Genomic DNA, 21,971 nt, shown 5'->3' with positions numbered 1-21,971 from the left:
GATCACCATCGGTTGGCAATCATTGCCCAGGTTTTGATGGACCTGTTCCTGCGTTGAAGTTCCTTATAAAGAAACATATATTATCTCGAGTTCATTGGCTGGAACTATTGTTAACTCTTGGACGGGAATTAAGGTGTGGTGTGAGTTGATTGTAGATCCTAGTAGATTAATGGAAAATATTCTAACACTGTAGACTAACTACTTCCTTTACCATTTACCAAACTGTATCGGCGCATGTTCATGCAGCAATGGCCTGGAGTTGGTGTCTTTCTTTGTTAAATGGTACCTTTCCTCCCTCATTCCTGCCACTCGTACTTCAGAAAGTGAGGCAACCGATACATCACGTGTCCGTACGCGGCGCGCGTGGTCTCCGTCGGTTCCCGGTTAAGATACATTGGCCGAGCGAGGGTGTCACGGAGTCTTTGGTTGAACCGAAACCGCCGAGACGCGGCGCCGTTGAGGGAGGAGTTAAGGGTGCATTTGGGGGCGGAGTTGGAGGCGGGGCAAAGCAAAAATCGCGCCCGAGTTTAAGCACGAGGCTGGCTAAAGGGAATGGACGTGCAGTGGGTACGGGACGTGCAGGCATGGAGATGGAGGATCGAGCAGGGATGGTGGACCAGGGAAAGGAACCCTTGTTCAACTTCGCCTCCTCTTCAGAGAAGCGTTTGGGGTGAGGAAAAGTCAATGTTTCTTCTTTTCAAGATGAATTGCCAGTGTTTCTATAGATATCTACAAGACCGTTGTGCTTTATGTATGTACGTACGTACATACGTACATACATACATACATACTATAATATACATTCGTATATTAAAGGGAACATACATACATACATACATACGTATGTATGTATGTACGTACTTGTAATGTACCATAAATATGTTCCTTTTGTATTCTTCCGTATAATGTATATTAAAGGGAACGTAATTCCCTTTATGTGGAATTATATTCCCTTCCTCTTAGCAGGTGTTCAGACTCATCGTCGTTACATTTGTAACTAGAACACCACTCAGTCGATCGCATACTCCCGCCGTGGGTTTAGTTGGAATAATACGGTTTGTTTGACAATTGACATCCCCTCTCCCCAAAACAATAAATGAAAAAGAAAGTAAGCCCTAACTGTCAGAGAATTTATTTTGATATATCTCGGAATTAGAGGAGAAAACATCATTTAAGAATAATAATAAAAGCTTTAATGCAGTAAAACAGAAAAAATCTTTCCCAAAAAAGTTCCTGGATCGGGAATAATATCCTGAGCTTCACCAAAAACGAATCAATTCTTCCTTATCCCAAGGGCAATCATCCCACCAACTTTCATCCAAATCCGTTCAGAACTTTTCCAGATATCTTGTTCACAAACATACGAACACACACACACACACACACACGGACGGACACGATCGAATGCGTTACTCCCTGGCGGGAGTAATAAACCTGAAAATCGCAGAGCCAGAACCAGAATTATTTATTTGGTCTGGGAAGCCCATGCGAGGTTTCTTCTTCTTCAGCCTCTGACAACCCTGGGTGAATATGCGATCTTTTAAAAAAAAAGTTGGAATTTTGCCAAATCTGTTTTATTCGTTTGTTAATATACCTCAGCCATTGACAAATCTGGAACTAAGTCTTTTTCAGTTCATCAAATACTGACACCGCGAATGACATTCGCTGAGCTAAATGTTGATATCTCTTCTGAGGTAAAAACAAACAAACAAACAAAAACAGTTTTAAAGCATTATACGTATCAAGCGATACATTTTATGAAACGGTGAAACCTAAAACACACTTTGGTGGTTTTAAAATGACAGAATATGTCTTTATTAGAAGAAAAAAATGAACATTCAAGACGACGCTGCTAAAAAAATACACCGCTCTAACGCATAACCACGAGTTTAAACTACATTTACAACAAATATGAAAACTATTTTCATATCACAATGTTAAATATAGAATATATAGAAGATAATGTTAAAAAAAATGAGCCCTATCTTTCAATGGTAAAAAAATCCTTTAAAAAATTCCTGGATCGGGAATAATATCCTGAGCTTCTCCAAAAACTAATCAATTCTTCCTTATCCCAAGGGCAATCATCCCACCAACTTTCATCCAAATCCGTTCAGAACTTTTCCAGATATCTTGTACACGAACACACGAACACACACACACACACACACACACACACACACACACACACACACACACACACACACACACACACACACACACACACACACACACACACACACATGGACACGAGTGAATGCATTACTCCCTGGCGGGAGTAACTGGAAGAGGACTCGGTGCAGCGCATACCTCCGCCAGGCTGAACAGGTCATGTTTTGTCTCCAATTATAGGCCAGATCTGGTTTCGGACCTGAACCAAAATCTATTCGGCTTGTTCATGTCACTTAACCAAACAACTCATCTACCAAGTTTGTCAGAACTCGCACACAACTTTTGAAATGTCTTTCTCTATATTGTTTCTGGCCCTATCTTTCAATGGTGAAGAACACTACGGAAATGATGTGATCTGGATTCAGATCTTCACCAAAATCTAAGCGGTACGTCCTTGTCACACACCCAACGTGTCCACTAAGCTTCGTCCGAATCTGTCCATAACCTTTTAACATATTCTGCTCACAGACAGACAAGCAGACAGATGGAGAGGGGGAGAGGAAGTGAAAACACAACCTTCGTTGGATGATGGGATGGCAGTTAGGGGATGTGAGTCTCAGGATTTCATTAAAAACAAAACCTCATTTATAGATAGTGTCGTTCTAGTTTACTTTTATTCGTTTTGAGGGACGTGGCAAGTGGTGCTTAAAGGTGGCATTTGGTGGCAGTTGCAGGTTGCACTAGTAATCTGGTAGTGGGTCTTCTCTTTAAACCACTCTCTTCCTTTGGGGATGGTTCACCTGGTACTTACTCCAGAATTTTGATTCTGCTGCAATGAAGGAGCAGCCATACATGTCTTGGTATGTTGTGTAGTCTGTAGGCGTTTCCAAACAACATCAAGTGTGATCCCTCATGCACTATTTCTTGTGTGTCCTGCTCTCCTGTGCTGTTATGTACATTAATGATGATAATGGATGTGGAACTGTCTGCTGAAGTGTTTGCACCTCATTCGTTCTTAGTCCTGAAGTACATGTTTGGTGTAATATTTGTATTTCTAGTTTTCCATTTCACATGAGATGCAATCAATTGATATGTGGGTCTTGTGATGTTACAAATGTGCTGGCAGGCGCCTAGTGATGTTGACACGGTCAAGCATGAAGCGGGACAAAAGTGGTTGTGTGGTGTTGGAAGGCCGCCGCTTGGTGGCCGATGCTTTGCAAGCCGGTGCCACGCTGGAGTCCCTGTTCTACACAGAGCCGTCAGCCCTTGATGGGCTCCCATTGGCCCACTTGCCTCCAGCTGTATTTAACCGCATGCGGAGTGAGCAGCTGCAACGCTGGTCAGATGTGGTTGCCTCTCAGGGGATTATTGGTATGAAGAGGTTGGACTACCCTTGTACCCTATGCTAAAGTTATTACCTCCACCACTGTATGTGGATGGGGGTTATGTTTTCACCCCTGTCTGTGTGTTTGTCTGTTTGTAAACAAGATGCACTGCACTAGTAAAGTAATCCTCTCCAAGAAGTTCTGTCACTCAAGCTTTTGGGTCTCACTATCTGCCATGATCTTTCCTGGGAAAACCACATTTCCAAGCTGGCCTCCAAAGCCAGTCGCCGACTGGGCATCCTCCGTCGTGCGAAGTCCTTCCTTGGCACACCTGAGCTCCTCACCACATACAAGGCTTTCATCCGCAGCTCAATGGAATACTGCTCTCCCCTCTGGGCTGGTGCTCCTGCCTCACACCTAGCTCGTCTTCACGCTGTTGAAACCAAAGCGTTCAGAATCTTTGGAATCTCCCGTGATGAAGCTAACTCCGAGGGCCTTTCACTCACTCACCGCAGGCAGGTTGGTGGTATTTCCGTCTTCTACCGACTCCTCTCTGGCCTTGCCCCCCCCAGCTCTCTCTGGGCTCTGTCCCCCAAATATTCCTACAGGTCGCACAAGATCTGCCTGCAACCCTCTTATGGTTAAACTGCCAAAATCAAGACTTTCTGCTCACCTTCACTCCTTCATTCCTCTTTTCTCCTGCCTCTGGAACAAACTCCCTCACTCTCTTAAATCCCACTCCACCCTCCAGGTCTTTAAAACACCTGTTCACCACCATCTCTTATCTTCCCCCATCCAAAACCTTGATCTTTTCTACCCCCGCAAATTTCACCCCAAATCCACTTTTTTGAAATTCCAACTTCTGTCCTGGAAGTCCTTGGTGTCCTTGTGTTTTATATTTCTCCCACCCCCCCCCCCCCCCCTTCCCACGCCTCCTCCCCCCAAGCCCTCTCCCTCCCACACATCTCCCTGCTCTCAAATGTTGTGTTTGTGTGCTTCCCCTTCTCTCCCCATCTTGTTTTCCGCTCCCTCTTTTTATATATTTTTGTTTGTCTGGTTGATTTGTTTGTGATATAAATGTTAGCTCTTTCACGAGCCTCCATTCAGTATACAAAAAAAAAAAAAAAAAATCTTTAAAAGCTGTGGACGGATTCTGATGAAATTTGGCGGAGAGGTTTTTTGTTTGCTGGTATGTGACAAGGACGTAATGATTAGATTTTGGCGAAGATCCGGATCCGAAGTGATTCTTCACCATTGAGATATAGGGCCAAAAACGATATATGGCAGGATATTTCAAAAAGTTGTGGACGACTTATGACAAAACTTCGTGGATAAGTTGGGTCGGTGACAAAAACAAGCCGATTCGATTTTTGTTTTGGGTACGGATCCAGATCCGTCCTGTTAGTGGGTACAGAAGCTGGTGTTGGCTTGATGATTAAGATGTCTGGTTATCTTAGGGTCTCGAGTTCAAGCCCCTGTCATGCCGTTGAAATAACAACAGGTGGGTTGACTCAGGCTGCCATCCTTCCGAGGTCCGCAAAATGAGTACCAACTTGCTGGTAACAGGGGCACTGCATCAGCGGCACAGCCACACTTCCAGAAAATGATGAAACCCGCAGTCACAGACTGCATACAAAACTAGAACGACACTCGGTAGAGAGCATACCTCCTCCTGGTTGGCCATATCACTCAATGGTGAAGAATCGCTTAAAAAATTCTACTAGCCAGATCCGGATCCGGATCTTCACCAAAATTGAATCGATTCTTCCCCGTCTCACACACAACCTGTCCAACAACTTTCGTCTAAATCCATCCGCAACTTTTTCAGATATCCTGCTATGTATCGTTTTTGCCCCGATCTCCCAATGGTGAAGAACCACTTTAAAAAAAAATAAAAAAAATTCTCATATCCAATTCCATATTCAGATCGTCACCAAAATCTATTCTTCCTTGTCACACACACAACCTCGCCACCAGGTTTCGTCTAAATCCATCCACAACTTTTTGCGACATCCTGCTATGTATCGTTTTGGCCCTATCTCCCAATGGTGAAGAATCACTTAAATTCTACTAGCCAGATTCGAATCCGGATCTTCACCAAAATCTAATCATTTCTTCCTTGTCACATACGATCCAAGGATGAAGGTCGTTGTGTGTGTGTGTGCGTGTGTCGAGCGCGTGTGTCGAGCGCGTGTGTCGAGCGCGTGTGTCGAGCGCGTGTGTCGAGCGCGTGTGTCGAGCGCGTGTGTCGAGCGCGTGTGTCGAGCGCGTGTGTCGAGCGAGTCCGCATGTGCCGGTGCAGCCACCGTCTGTATCTTCTCCAGGAAGTTCTTATTGAGCTTGAGGAGCATGTCTGAATTCTTCTCCTTCGAGAAGTCCAGAACTGTGAGCGGTGTTATCTTCATGGATTCAAAGTCTGACATCTTCTCAAGCCTTTTAGCAGGTCCTTGGATCCTGAAAAGAAATAGCCTTCAGCTCCTGGAGTGCTGTTTGCATCGTGGATTTTCCTTCATGGAGAGACTCCATCTGCTGCTCCAGTTTCTCTCTCTGCTTCCCAAGAAGAGAAAGCTTCTCCATTTTCCTCTTGTCGATTTGACTCTTCATCAGATCCACAGATTCATTCACAAATTGGGACACCTCCCTTTGCTTCTCCTCCAACCTGTCCTCAGTATCTCTACCTGAGTGCTCTGTTTGCTCTTTCTCTTCCTGCTGTAGTTGGGATGCAACACTCTGCATTGACTGTAATACACAAAGATACTTGCTCTGACTCCATTTTAATTGAAAATGGCAAAAGACTGTTGTTATAAAAAGACTACCGTTTTCAAACTTTTGTCATAAGAATTTCACTATTTTACTATTATAGGAATTTCACGATTGAAGCACAGGGTCAATTATACAATCACATTTCTAGGATTTGATCTGTCTTGTCTTGTTGGTGTTTATCCCTACTGCTCCACTTCCAAGCGCTAACAACCCCAACTCCTCCAACCACCAACTCAAATTCTCCCAAAACCAGAGAATCCTGTAGTCATTTGATGATCATGTTTGTAAACAAACTTTCCATTTTGCAGGGATTGTCAAACTCCCCAAACGTTTGAGTGTGGAGCGACTTCGCCGGCGTTGCCAGGATAACAGGATGGGTCTCAGCCTGGTGTGTGATAACATCCGTGATCCGGGTAACCTGGGCTCTATCATCCGTACGGCAGCTGCTGCTGGCTGTCAGCAGGTTTTGCTTACCAAAGGTGATATGTTTATACATGTGATGCCTTTTTGATAGAGATGAACAGTTCATTGATGCCAGTTGCTCATGTAGTGGGTAGCTTATAATCACATCCAGTTCGGCCTCTTGGAAAACTGTTCACCTTTCCGTGTGGGTTTTCTAAAGTTATCCAAGAAAAACGCAACTTGTCTGTAAATGACAAAGGCCTTCTGACGAATGTTCATGTTGCTCTTGCTCGTGTCCAAAACAATTTTACTTGTCCATTTTGATTGATCTCCATGCGTGTGTTCTGCACTCCATCTAGGATGTGTTGATGCTTGGGAAACGAAGGTTCTGCGAGCAGGTGCTGGGGCGCACTTTCGCATTTCCTTGCGTCAGAGCTTGACCTGGCCAGAAGTGGCCGCTGCACTTTCCCTACTCTCACCCGTCCACGTGGCAGATACTGCTGTTGTTGGAGCACAAGGGTGAGGTGTTCTTTCTGTGTGAGGTTTGACGTTTTTTAAACTAAATGCTGGACTTCCTTGAGGCCTTAATGACTGTCACTGCCGTACCATGCTTTCCTTGTTTGTTTTTGTGATCAGGCTCAGAGGTTCAGATCGAGTGCTCACAGTCTCAGAAAATCACAATCTTTCTGAGGGTCACACCCATGATTACGCAGACGGGAGCGAGCCCAATACATTGTTTCAAAACAGAAAAATGTACCATCAGGTGATTATTCAGCACTTTATGTTACGAGAATGATGCACATGGGTTTTCATCCCACGTAGTGTTCTTTCGGAACCTGACATTTTGTTCGTATTTGCTTCACTAGCTGTGAATTTGTGCTTACTGTGATACCAAACCAATAATTGCCGACATTCATATATTGCTGCAACAGGAGAGAGCTAGCTTCAATTTTTTATGGGATGGCAGAATATCCCAGCCCAGCTATAAACTGTCATCCTAGTGTTTCGTTCGGGCGAGGCATCAATGTGTGTGCCGTCCCTCAGATGGATATTGAACTGGGTGTCCATTCTCCAGGAATTGGTTGGTGGACTTTAAAGATCCCATGGGATCTTTCATGAAGTGGAGGCGAGTTTATTGCCGCCACTGAAGAAATGATAAATTCTTGCTCTGAGCTACACTAACAGGGAGCACTGAATCAGCAGCAATGTGCGCCCTTACCAAATTATGGCAAATCGAAACTGCAACCACTTGCTGCAGCTGATAGAAGAAGAATTGGTTTATTATTGTGGTGAGAGTGGAGAAGTCTAGGATGAGGATTGATTACCTTCACCACCAAAGGTGGGTGGAGGTTATGTTTTCACCCATGTCTGCCTGTTTGTTTGTCTGTGAACAAGATATCTCAAAAAGCTATGGACGGATTTGGACGAAATTTGGCAGAGAGGTAGTGTATGTGACAAGGACGAAATTATTAGATTTTGGTGAGGATCCTGTTTCGGATCCAGCTAGTCGAATTTTTTAAGTGTTATTCACCATTGGGAGATAGGGCTAATTCCGATACATAGCAAGATATCTCAAAAGGTTATGGACGGATTTGGACGAAACTTGGTGGGCAGGTTGGGTGTGTGACGTGGACTAATCGATTCGATTTTGGTGAAGATCTGAATATGGATTCGGATACGAGAATTATTTACCTTTTAAGTGATTCTTCACAATTGAGAGATCAGGCGTAAAGCGATACATAACATGATATTTAAAAAAGTTATGGACGGGTTATGACTAAACTTGGGGATGAGTTGGTTGGGTGACGAGAACAAGCCGATTAGATTTTGGTTCAGGTCCGTATCCAGATCCGGCCCATCGGTGGGATACAAAACATAAACTGTTCAGCCTGGCCCAGTATGCGCTCTTCCGAGTGCCGTTCTAGTTACTTCCACCACCGAAGGTGGATGGAGGTTATGTTTTCACCCCTGTCTGTCTGTCTGTCTGTGAACAACATATCTCAAAAAATTGTGGATGGATTCGGACGAAATTTGGCAGAACGGTAGTGTATTTCACACGGACGAAATGATCAGATTTTGGTGAAGATCCGGATTCGGATCCGACTAGTATTTTAAAAAAGTGATTCTTCACCATTGGGAGATAGGGCCAAAAACTATACATAGCAGGATATCTCAAGGTTTTGGACAGATTTGGACAAAACTTGGTGGACCCGTTGGGTGTGTGACAAGGACGAATCGATTCGATTTTGGTGAAGATCTGAATATGGATTCGGATACGAGATTTATTTAATTTTCAAGTTATTCTTCACCATTGACAGATTGGGCAAAATGCGATAAATATCATATTTGGAAAAGTTATGGATGAGTTATGACTAAACTAGGTGAATGAGTTGGTTTGGTGACAAGAACAAGCCGATTAGATTTTGGTTCAGGTCCGCATCCAGATCTGGCCTATCAGTGGGATACAAAACTTAAACTGTTCAGCCTGGTGGAGATATGCGCTCTACCGAGTGCCATTCTAGTTTATATTGATTTTATACAAGTATAGGGATGATCCAAAACAACAGACTGGGCAGCGTCATGGTTCGAACATCCTCTTAGTCTGGGAGGTGGGTGTTTCAAACCACAGACAAGTCATACCAAGTACATTAAAATAGTATGCGCTACTTCCTTGCTTGACGCTCATTATTTAAAAGGTTAGAGCACAGACAAACAATGCTAGAAAGGCAATGACAAAACACCAGTATAACCCTTGCCAAGAAACCGCTTCGGTACCACCAACACTTTGCAAAGCTTTGCGAGCTGTACACAAAAGGTTAACTTCCCAAAATCCTGCTTTACCACACACCTTAACCCTTTTGTTTACCTTCTCTCCCATTTGAGGAACCTCGTCCAGGAGGAAGTTCAATCACACGCTCCCCTGTGAGACCTAAAACAAGTGGTAAAACAAGTGGATTGATGGAAATCTCCTGTCATTCCCCATCTCTACCCATGATTTTTTCTTTCCCCATTAACCCTCCCTAAACCATGTGTCTTACTTGTGGGTTATTATTATATCGCTCTGACTCCCTGTGTGCACCTTTGTCATATCCTTTCTGCTTTTCTCTCATTGGCAGTGAAGAAAGAAAACTTCCCGAAACTTGATCTCCTGCTCAGATGCCAATTTGTAGATCTCGCTCACTCTGAAACTACCAATCAAACAAGAACTTAAAGGAACACTCTCGGCATTTTTGAAAGGCTTTAATTCAAACATCTATGTTTCAAATCCTACATGTGTGAGTAAGTGCAACTTCTAAAAACAAGTGAAATGACACAAGGACAACTTTGGGTCGTTTGTACAGACTTGCTGGGTTGCGCCATTTATGGGCGTCGCTTTGACGTTATCCATCCTATGTGTAGTAGGTGCCCACCATATTTGTTAGTTATACATATCAGCAGCCTACTCGGTATGCAGTTTATTCAAGCGATATGCTGCACTGCACTGCATTGCCTTTGGCTGTTATAATAACATGGATGATTGGATGAGGAACACAATGGAAAACCTTAGTTTCTATTCTTCGCCACTTAAACAGCTGGATTGGTGGAAGAAATTGTTGCAGAATCTGAGACTCGTTTTATTTCTTCAGAGACTTGAAACTTTAGAGACTTGAAGACTTGTCTTTGCCTGGAGAATTTTGAGCCCAATTGCTTTGAAAGGATATTAAAAATTGAGTTGTTGGAACTTAAACCAAGAAATTTATGGAAACTTACTCGATGCTATGCTCACCACATATAGTTTTTCCCCGAGACGGGTCACCACATATAGCACGATGGTACAGCGCATGAATAGCTGAAAACCGAGATCGGGCTTCGGTAAGTTTGTGGTTATATTGTGTGAAAATTTGTATCTATCACATATCCCTATGTATTTCTATGGCACATTGTAAACATTTAAAATAAGAGAACAAGCTCATGTGAAATAGAAGGCCCTCCAGTCAAAATGGCAATGACAAAGAAATCTATTTGGCCGATGTGGTTACATAATAAAGACATTACTTTGCTGTTGTAAGTGATGCTGAAGTTGCTGCAAATTAGCAGAATTGAGGGTTGCTGTTGAGTGCTCTCGGGTAAGGGCTTTGGCATATCTGCTTTTCATATAAAGTAAAGTTTCAATGTTAAAATAAAGGTTCTGACAGGCTCCTGCTATTTGCTGATGACCCTTAACCCCACCCATCCTTGCTTTTCCTTTGTCAGCCATGGGCATGCAGATCTGGAGCATTGATTATCGGTGGGGAGACGCATGGCCTCAGCCCAGAAGCCTTGCAATTGATGGAAAAGACCGAAGGATGCAGGTTGTACGTGCCGATGGATGCAGATGTGGAAAGTCTTAATGCCGCTGTCGCCACTGGAATTCTGCTTTTTGAAGCCCAGAGGCAGCTGCTCAAGCAAAGTGCCGGAAATTCATAAAGCATGGATTGGAGCCAGGGAAATTGGCAGGTGTAGTACCATCGGAAGGGCGGGTTCATGGCTCTTGGAAGTATGCCGTTCCTTTGCATTTACAACAGGTTTGAATGCTGCATTTTCCGTTGAGCCTCGACGGCTTTTGATGGACCATTTTGTAGCTGTTTTCAATTTGACAAATGTTAAATTCAAAACAATGTTGTCTCCTGGTGATCCAACTTGGACAAACCGCAGGGTGAGCATGCTATCTCTGAGCTACTGTGGAAGTCGAATGGACTTCCACCTGTTGGTCTTCGATATATATATATATATATCTACTAGCTTGGCTCGGCTCGCTGCGCCCGCCTCACCACGCGTCGTTACTGAGGAACGGGCTTATTTTAGCTGAGGATAATGACTGTAGCTGAGTTGCTGTGTTGTCATGATTTACACCAATCATAATACAAACAATTATTTTGCACAAATGTATTTGTTGTGTTTGTGATATTACATTTTTATAGGCAATTTCGGTTGAAGATTTAGGTTGAATGTTTTTTTTTCAAGAAAGAACCCCTTGGCACATACCTAGGGGAGGGGTAGGTGCAGACTGGAAGTTTGGGATGATTACACCTCACCACCACGTAATTCAAAACACCTCACCACCAAGTAATTCAAAACACCTCACCACCAAGTAATTCAAAACACCTCACCACCAAGTAATTTAAAACACCTCACAGCCATAAAACACGTAATAAAAACAACTCACCACCACAAAATTAAAAACACCTCACCACCACGAAATTGAAAACACCTCACAGCCATAAAACACGTAATAAAAACACCTCACCACTACGAAATTAAAAACACCTCACCACCACGAAATAAAAAACACCTCATAGCCATAAAACACGTAATAAAAACCTCACCACCACGTCATTTAAAAACACCTCACCACCAAGTAATTCAAGACACCTCACCACCACGTAATTCAAAACACCTCATCACCAACTAATTCAAAACACCTCACCACATAATTAAAAACACCTCACCACCACGTAATTATAAATACCTCGCCACCACGTAATTCAAAACACCTCACCACCAAGTAATTCAAGACACCTCACCACCAAGTAATTCAAGACACCTCACCACCACGTCATTCAAAACACCTCATCACCAACTAATTCAAAACACCTCACCACATAATTCAAAACACCTCACCACCATGTGATTTAATAACACCTCACCACCACGTCATTTAAAAACACCTCATCACCACATAATTCAAAATACCTCACCACCACGTGATTCAAAACCACCACAACGTTATTAAAAACACTTCACAACCACGGAAACAAAAGTTTGAGGGAGTCGTTAAGTGACAACACAGACACTGCCCAGATGTGTAGATGTATAGATAAATGACTGTACCCGAGTTGCGGTTTTGTCATTGTTTAAACCAATCATAATTCAAACAATTATTTTGCACAAATGTATTTGTAATATACGTGATGTCACATTTTATAAACAATTGAAGTTGAAAAAAAAAAAATTTCCCGAAAAAATTCCCCCAAAAAAAAATTGGAAATTTTTTCAAAGAAATACCCTTAGGACATACCGACGGGAGAGATATGTGCATTCCAGAAGTTTGGTACGATTTCACAAAAGTTTGAGAAAGTAGTTCAGTGACAAGACACAACACAACACAGACACTGCACAGATATATATATATAGATATATGTAGCCAATAAAAGTGAAGCTTATACTTTAGTGATAAATATTTGATTAAATCTGCATAATGGATTATAGAAATTGCGTGTTTGCTGTGCTTAGACATAAGGCTAACATTGATCATCTAGAGACGAGAGAGGGAGGGGTGAGGGAGGGAGTGGGGGGAGTGGAAGGGGGTTCATCACCTTTTCGTTGAATATATGCTGGTTAATGTGCCATTCATCACATTTCTGAATTGAGTGTGATGCCGATCAGGAAGAAGAAGCCTTACTACCACTTCGTACACTTCCGGAATTGTTTGATTTACTTGTGTTCAAATGTCTGGTGATTGTTTTGTATTTATTCATACGAATGTTTACTTGTATATAACTGTCATGAATTTTAAAAAGGCTTGGGCACAATTGAGCGTTGTCACTCACCTGTATCAGAAGGACGGGGCCCGTGGAAATTTGGGTAAATTGGGATTGCTCAGCAGGTAATGTTGGGCTTTGTGGCATCCACTGGGGGACGTGGTCTTTCGAGGGACACAGGGTTTGTACAAATGTTCTTTAATTTTATTAAGGTTTTGTGGTTAGGGTATTTTTTTTTTTTGTTTGAAATTTTTCTTCCCGCCCCAGGAGTTAGGAGCGAGGATTCCAAGAGTTGCAAATATTTGAAATGTTAAGGTGTGTAGAACATTACGGAGAACAGGTAAGTTAGTTATGGCTCGCTTCCCACAGCCCCTCCTAATTTATTCCAAAGGTTAATTAAGTGAGAGTCGGTAAGTGTTAAGGCTGGAACGGTAACGCCTGCATTGAACTTTGCAGTAGCTATGGTTCTGGGGGAGGGGGTAGGGGTGCGGGGTGACAGGGGAGGGGCTGTGTTATGTTTTTGGGGTATGGATTAAATACCTTGATGAAGTTCAGAATGTGTAGATTAGCATGCTCTGAGTGCCGCGAAGAAGAAGAAGAACACACCTCAATGTAAATAAGTTAGGCCGACTGTCTGGGTAAGAGCATTTATGTGTCTCCACATGGAGCAGTGGAGTTGTTACTTAGGGAGGACCTATGGTTAATAATTCCCCTGTGTGTAAAGACCTCTTGTAATTTTGCCCTTCATTTTTATCTCAATCAAAAAACCATGCCACGAATGCTCCATTCACCCACAACACCGGCAGGACTAGCAAAAACCCCACAGCTGCCCAATTGGACAAAACCCTGCCCCTCCTACAACCGACGTCACGCGAACCTACTTGATGAAGGACTAGGCTCCGCCTCTGACGTGTGTAAAAGGAAACCACGCCCTGAGCTTTGTGATTGGTTGAGGAACGATGGGGTGATTCAATCGCGCTTGGCGATTGGTGATGTGGCGTCAGTCAGCTCGGGCTGAAAAGGATAAGGAGGAAGATTCCACCTGCATCACTCTCTTTTTGTTCTGGTTTTGGTCGGGGTGGGCTCTCTTGCCTGGTCGTTTGCTCTTCGTTTCTTCTTACCTGGTCGCCGACGAAGGAGGAAGCGATCGTGTTGCGCTTCGTGCTGGGTGCGCCGAAGAGATGATCGGGGCTCGGTGCAGCCAAACGTGAAGGACCGAGGGAGGAGCCCTTGCCTGTTTGCCTCGCACCGGTGGCTGGCTGTGGACGCGACTTCGCGCCAACGTGTGGTGTCCACGCAGTGACGTGGGACCTGTGACGCCCACCAAACCCTCGTTGAGACCGGAGCTAGGTGGCTACACAACATCCGACATTTATTTTTACTTTCGTTTTCCCTTGTCTGTTTTACAAATCTGCGTGTGGAGGGACCCTCACTTAGGAATTTTAGTTCACCGCACATTCCTTTTGATTGCATTATTTTCATTAAATCATTCCTTGTTGACTTATAACTTCTTGTCCTGTGTGTTTATTTGTCCATGGGTTCGGTTAAACCCCCATCGTGTCCGTCTGTGCAGGTAAGGACCTCGGTAGCCTCCCCCCCCCCCCCCCCCCGCAGCAGAGATAACACCGCCATATTTTTGGGTATACGCCTCGGAGTTAAAGCTCGTTTTGGTCATCTGTCGCCCTGAGGTCTTCACTACAGGGAAGACACGGCAGTATTTTATTTCTGTATTGAACAAACTGTCCTTTCATTTTGAAAACTTATTCCTTTGGTTCTCTAATGTGTTTTGTCCAACAGCTCTAAATAAACACTGACAGCCAGAAACTCTAACTGGTGCAAACATAACATTGTCCCTCGGTGTGTATCAGATCAGGGCATGAGGGCAACTTCTCTGCTTCATACGTGTGGGTTCAATACATCTTTGGTACATATTAACAGGTGTACTGGTTTAATTTGATTGCTAAATTTCGATTTCAATAATCGATTTATGGTCTGACAATCAAACTTGTTGCCTTGAGTCAAGCTCAAGCTACCTTATCTCTTCCTACCTTATACCGTAAGAACTTGAGTGGGGAATCCCTCATTGATTGTGATTCGTTTATCACAGTGAGAAAAACGATCACATTTGAAGGCTAAACTTGGAAGAATTCCTTGGAAGAAATGGAAGAATTTTACAACCGTTTGTACAAGCTGTCATCCTGGTGTTTTGTAGACGGGGCGAGGCATCAATCTCTCTCGGATGGACGTTAAAGTTGGAGTCCCATCTGCTGGCATTATCTGGGGAACATAAAAGATATTGGTGTTCTTCGTGAGGAGTGGGTGAGTTATCACCGGCACCCTGAACAAATTAGAGATGCCTATATCTGTGGTGCAGCATCCTGTCCTGATCCATCGGATTATTTTTAGATAAACAAGACCAAAAGTCGAACAGCGGCATAGCCGGGCTTGTAGAATATTATAAACCACAAACACACATGATTAGCTTTTTTAACAGTCGCTAATGCCGTTTATAACATCAAAGAAAGAAATTTGGAGGAATCCCGACATCCATGAGGTAAGTTTTACTTGCAGACCTGAGCAAAGATCTACTGTAATCTATATACCCCACAAGGGTTGGAGATGTGTTCATTTACCAAGCAGCTAGCTAGCGCTTGCCAAGCCAGCCGTTCCTTAAAGGTTTTGAATGGAGTGCTTGCTCGAATGCTTAAACCACTTGGTGATCTCTCCACAAGAAACTTGGTCAATGAACACACACCCAATGTTCTTGAGACCCGATCATAGAGAGACTGTAATCTATATATCCCAAAGAGGAATGACCTCTCCTGCCGCTCTCGAAGTGAGCGGATGTTTACACCGCAATGACATCATACTCATAGAGACGGCCGGACACAAAACTTGTTCTACTTTAATATATATGAGATATATATTTAACCTCCAGTAACGTTGCAGTCACTACAAAGGGATTAGTGTTACGATTAGATTTACTATAATAATAATAGTCACATTGTAATGGTTACCTTATTCACATGTCGCGGTTACCTTATTCACATGTCGCGGTTAACTTATCTGCATGTGACGGTTACCAATACGATAGGTTTGGTCTCACCCATGCACACGGGCTTTTGGTTGTGTCGTCGTGACGCGGCTGTTGGAGCCACGCCCTCCGAAGAGGGTTCTTGGTTTTATTTAAGCCGTTACGACTTCCGTTCGCGAGCAGTTGCTGGAGATTTCTGTACAATAAACAAGCTTTGTGCCCAACGAAATGGCCTCTTCTTGTCGTCTTCGGCAACTACTAAACTGGTGACCTCGGTGCCCCCGAACGTATTCGGGGGCCAAATGAACACGGCAGTATTGCGACCGCAATTTCTTCCACAAGACCTAAACTCGAACTGCCGGAGTTATAGCAACGACGAGCGGCCATGTGGTTCGCGCATTGCGCTCGGTTCCTCCTCTACGACTAGAGGGGCGAACCAGCTCCGGGACCCTCCGAAAGAATGCCGTTACGGGGCGTTGGCGGCACGGCTACTTCGTCGCCTTCGCGCACACAGGCCGAGTACTGCTGCTCGTCGCCTTCGCGCACACAGGCCGAGTACTGCTGCTCGTCGCCTCCGCGCACAAAGGCCGAGTACTGCTGCTCGTCGCCTTCACGCACACAGGCCGAGTACTGCTGCTCATCGCCTCCGCGCACACAGGCCGGGTACTGCTGCTCGCCACTCCCGCAACTCCTACTACTGCTTCTACAGCGGATCCCGAGGCTGATGCTGCTGCAACTACAACTACTACCGCTGCTCATCTCTTGCGCACGCACGGCTGCTTCGTTACCTTCGCGCACACTGGCGCCCCGTTGTCTTCGCACGCACTGCCGCTCGCCACTCCCGCAATTCCTACTGCTGCAACTACAACTGCTACCGCTGCTCAGCACCCGTGGCCCGGCTCTGTTCCACCCGCGAACTACGTACACGCCCGTGGCGTGCCTTCTGGGGGGGCGCATGTAGTGGTTACCTTATTCACATGTCGCGGTTACCTTATTCACATGTCGCGGTTAACTTATCCGCATGTGACGGTTACCAATACGATAGGTTTTGTCTAACCCATGCACACGGGCTTTTGGTTGTGTCGTCGTGACGCACGCGCGGCTGTTGGAGCCACGCCCTCCGAAGAGGGTTCTTGGTTTTATATAAGCCGTTACGACTTCCGTTCGCGAGCAGTTGCTGGAGTTTTCTGTACAATAAACAACCTTTGTACCCAACGAAATGGCCGCTTCTTGTCGTCTTCGGCAACTACTAAAACATTATCATTACGAAAATTATATATATATTTTTAAAACCGAGGTGAATTCCTTACTTCCGCTTTTACACCGCACCGACGGAAGCCAAACAGTTCAATCTTGGTTTCATCAGACCACAGAATCTTGTTTCTCACAGTCTGAGAGTCCTTTCGGTGCTTTTTTGCAAACTCCAATCAGGCTTTCACGTGTCTTTCACTGAGGAGAGGCTTCCGTCTGGCCACTCTGCCATAAAGCCCAGATCGGTGGAGTGTTGCAGTGATGGTTGTCCTTCTGGAAGTTTCTCCCATCTCCACACAGGATCTCTGGAGCTCAGCAAGAGTGACCATCGGGTTCTTGGTCACCTCTCTTACCATGGCCCTTCTCCCCCGATTGCTCAGTTTGGCCGGGCGGCCTCATCGAGGAAGAGTCCTGGTTGTTCCAAACTTCTTCCATTTAAGAATTATGGAGGCCACTGTGCTCTTGGGAACCTTCAATGCAGCAGAGATTTTTTTTGTAGGCTTCCCCAAATCTGTGCCTCGGCACAATCCTGTCTCTGAGCTCTGCAGGCAGTTCCTTCGACCTCATGGCTTGGTTTTTGCTCTGATATGCATTGTCAGCTGTGAGACCTTATATAGACAGGTGTGTGCCTTTCCAAATCATGTCCAATCAATTGAATTTACCACAGGTGGACTCCAATCAAGGTGTAGAAACATCTCAAAGATCAAGAGAAATGGGAGGAACCTGAGCTAAATTTCAAGTGTCATTGCAAAGGGTCTGAATACTTATGTCAATGTGATATTTCAGTTTTTTCTTTTTAATAAATTTGCTAAACTTTCTAAAATCCTGTTTTCTCTTTGTCATTATGGGGTATTGAGTATAGATTGATGAACGAAAAAATGAATTTAAACTATTTCAGCATAAGACTGCAACATAACAAAATGTGAAAAAAGTGAAGGGGTCTGAATACTTTCTGAATGCACTGTATACGTATATATATACGTATATATACTGTAACCTTGTCACAAGTGTGCCTCACTGACCGGGTCCTCAGGCACGGTCCTCAGCATCATCCCATTTCGGCCCTTCAACCTCGATACGGTCAGCTAAGGTGGGCCAGCAGGGGCATATATGCCTCCACATGCAGCAGCTACACCTGGATGCGTACATACCCCCACCCCAGCCAGTGAGAACATAGACTACAACAACAAAACCACCTCCACTCCCAGAATCCACAGCCCCTCATCCACTCACTCACACACCAAAATAAAAACAACCAACCACCTTCCCTTGCAACATGCACTACTCAAACAAAAACACATTCATGCAAAACCACACCCACTCCTGCCACACACCCACTCCTGCAACACACACACACACACACACACACACACACACACACACACACACACACACACACACACACACACACACACACACACACACACACACCATTCACACATCTCCATTTCTCTTCTGTGCTCAGTCACTACCCCCTTTCGACTGAAATGCACCACCCCCCACAACCTCAACCTACACCGTTCGACGTGCCTCCATAAACTTCCTCCATATCCAACAGGAGCCTTTCCAGGCAACCTGGGCCACCTTGTCACACATCCTCCTTTTTTCTGTCCCACACACTCCAAGCCGAGCAAGAAATGCAGGAAAGGAATTGCCAATATACCCTCTACACCCCACCTCAAATGGCTGACAAGAAACTTGCCAACCCTTCTCCCAACACTCTGCCTCCTAGTGCTGCAGAATGGTGCAATATACCAGACCAATTGTGCATTTTGGGTGAAAAGTATGAAAATTGGCACAGATGTGGCTTTTGATGTGCTGAACATTTCTGGATATGGGGCCAATTCAGTTTCTTTCCAAGATGGCCACCAAATTCAAAATGGCCGCCACTGAGTAAAAATATTACTTTCTTATTTGTTTATAATATTCATTGTTCAATTATTCAATTGTTTATAATTTATGCACATCGCCGAACATTTCTGTTTAGTTTCTCCGTCGATGCCTTGTGAAGTTTATTTTGATTTTTCACCACAAAAGAAGCAAGTGTCTTGTGATGTTCTGGCTGCACCACCACTGCTGTAGCGAGTGACTTTCTTTTTTGTTGAGTCACTGTTGGTTTCACTCTCATCTCTTTTCCTGTTTTCTACTCGTTGCAGTTTGGTATTGCTGTACCTATCCTTGCATTTTTTGTGCCATTTAGCTCCATTAGACTTTAGAGTCGTAGCAACTCCTGTTCCACTGTCTAACCTTGCTAAGTTTATACTATCTGGAAGACTCCGAAGCTCTTTGAATCTTAGCAAATTACTTGCAAGATTATCATAAAGCGTATCAATGTCAATATCAGTCCTCTTTGAATCGGCTGGGCATCGCAGTGGTTCTTTTGCTGTCTCTTGACACAAAATGCATTTTGTCCAATCTATCGGCGCCGATGATTCAGATGTTGTAGGGGTTTCTGGACGTTGTCTGGGGTCTAACATCTTGAAAGATTTAGCCATTGTTAGTATTTTGATTACTACACCACCACCACTGCTTTTACAACTATTAGCTATAGTCTAATACTACGAAGGGCACCATGCACTGTGGTATGGAGATATTGATCTGAAAAAAGAAAATGAAGGATGAATGGATGAATGCATGAGATAATACACAGTATAACTTTAAGAACTTTAACTGTGATGCATGATACAATTACCATAATACAGTTTCATATGTTTGTCACCATTTGATCATGTGGCAGCCATTTTGAATTTGGAAGCCATCTTGGCTAAGAAATGAAGAACATGTGAACCGTAAGGTAAAAGTTGGTGACATTTTACATTTCTAGTCGATTTTCAAACCAATCATAGGAAATATATTCATTTATATGGTTGCATCGGTAATTTTCACCCATAGAGGCGGCCATTTTGAAAATGGTGGCCATCTTGGAAAAAAATCAGTTGGCCCCATATCCAATATTGTTCAGTCGGTAAAACTCTATAACTGTGCCAAGTTTCATGCTTTTCACCAAAAGTGCACAATTCTTCCACCATTCTGCAGCACTATCCAGCTCACTGTACTTTCCTCTCTTCCTCTCGTGCACCTCCTCCATGTTCTCTTCCCAAGGTACAGACAATTCTCCGAAGATGACCTGTCTTGTTGCACCTGACCAGATGACAATTTCAGGCCGCAACGTTGTCACACAGATCTCCTCCGGGAATACCAATTGTGGCTTTAGGTCTGTCATCACCTGCATATATACATACATGATGTGTATTTTTGATAATACAACATTGTTTCTTTCTTGAATGTGAGCATCTCGTTCCGAGAACCTTTTGAGAGCCATACATACATTGATACAGGGTTGTGTTTTAACCTTTTTAATCCTAAAAGCTGCTTTATAACCACCGTTTATTTCAGCACATGTTGTATAATATTATTATCCATTTATTTTCTCACATTGTCATTATTGAGTAGTAGTAGCTTTCATTCCTTTTGGTAATTACAATTTAATAAAGCTCAGTAAATGACACTCCACTTGAAATTCTTGCCCAGGGCACACGGTGTCATTTTAATACTCTCCATTCCCACTAGAATGTCAAAACATTAACATTTAAAATATCTCAACATTTAAAATAAGCAAATCCACATTAAAATTCCTACTGCAGGTACAATTGTGCACAAAAGTACATTCTGTCATGTTTTGTCAATAACCTCGTCATGGTAATACAGCATTAGTCGAAACACCACACACAGGTGGAAAAGCAAAACGTCAAAAAGAACCCAGAGTTGATGTCTGAGCCATGAGGCAATGCTGGTGGTAGAACATACACACTCACTCTCCCTTCCCCTCCAGGTACACAATAGCTCTCACATTTCCTCCAGGTACACAATTGCTTCCCCTCCAGGAACACAATCTCTCTCCATTCCCCTCCAGGTACACAATCGCTCTCCATTCCCCTCCAGGTACACCCACCAATGGCCTAATGTGACATTTGAGCCCAAACGAAGCCGCCACCAAGCGAATTTCTTTAGTTCAAGACCAGATGAGAAACTTTAACTGAACACGTTCTTCACACCAGCATTTTGGCTTCTTTTGAAGCAGGATGTTTATTACTTAAGGCAAAACAACCTGTCAGGTCATTTTGTCATATTTGATTAACTTCACTGGCATTTAGAAAATTTAACCCTTAGGTTTTCCGATATGTTCTGTAGCAGCCATTCACACGAACGGAAGCCGTTTGACAGAAAGCCGAACTGAAAGAGACACAGGTGTACCGACGATGTCCTCCGATTAAAAAAAATTTGATGAAAGTAATTCGACCTTTAATCAAGTACGAGTCCCTTACTGTTTCGCTGCTCTCCTGATAAAATACACCCTGTCATAACGTCCTTAAAAGTATTAAAATGTTCAACGTTAAAAGCCAAATTGTAGTTTTGTACTGTGCCATAACATTCCTTTCCTTTACCTACTTGAAATATAACACCAGTATCAAATTAGTCTCTATGATGTACTTTGTAGATAAAATGATTTGATAATCTTGGTTAAAAACAGCCCAAAATGAAGTTAGTGACTATATGGGGTTAACGGTCCCTTTATAATCTCTC

The 21,971-nt window shown here is 43.7% G+C and overlaps 1 protein-coding gene across 4 annotated transcripts; it reads left to right on the top strand.

Annotated features, from left to right (window-relative positions):
* Positions 1–168: 168 nt before the first annotated feature.
* On the top strand, positions 169–20,965 carry MRM3 (mitochondrial rRNA methyltransferase 3). Of its 4 annotated transcripts, XR_013623839.1 has the most exons (8): positions 169–670; positions 3,239–3,483; positions 6,509–6,679; positions 6,962–7,121; positions 7,239–7,365; positions 10,836–11,712; positions 11,840–12,101; positions 12,153–20,965. XR_013623839.1 is itself a non-coding variant. In XM_068120732.2 (7 exons), the coding sequence occupies exons 1-6, from the start codon at positions 249–251 to the stop codon at positions 11,046–11,048; spliced, it is 1,338 nt and encodes a 445-aa protein (XP_067976833.2). In that variant the 5' UTR covers positions 169–248; the 3' UTR covers positions 11,049–11,078; positions 20,490–20,965. The 4 variants fall into 4 exon arrangements, 3 of the variants coding, with proteins under 3 accessions (XP_067976833.2, XP_078636443.1, XP_067976834.2); XM_068120732.2 differs by lacking the exon at positions 11,840–12,101 and having other exon boundaries at positions 10,836–11,078; positions 20,490–20,965; XM_068120733.2 differs by lacking the exon at positions 11,840–12,101 and having other exon boundaries at positions 193–670; positions 10,836–11,078; positions 13,370–13,550.
* The last annotated feature ends 1,006 nt before the right edge of the window (positions 20,966–21,971 follow it).

This window comes from Myxine glutinosa, chromosome 6 (assembly GCF_964187855.1).
Source record: "Myxine glutinosa chromosome 6, kmMyxGlut1.1, whole genome shotgun sequence".
Taxonomy (NCBI): Eukaryota; Metazoa; Chordata; class Myxini; order Myxiniformes; family Myxinidae; genus Myxine; species Myxine glutinosa.
This window is presented reverse-complemented; position numbering and strand designations above follow the sequence as displayed.

Excerpts from the sequence above, each read along its gene's own strand:
- MRM3 (XM_068120732.2), top strand. The coding sequence starts at position 249 with ATGGCCTGGAGTTGGTGTCTTTCTTTGTTAAATGGTACCTTTCCTCCC. Across the intron at positions 3,484-6,508 it reads TGCCTCTCAGGGGATTATTG|GGATTGTCAAACTCCCCAAA; the intron begins GTATGAAGAGGT and ends TCCATTTTGCAG. Across the intron at positions 7,366-10,835 it reads ACAGAAAAATGTACCATCAG|CCATGGGCATGCAGATCTGG; the intron begins GTGATTATTCAG and ends TTCCTTTGTCAG.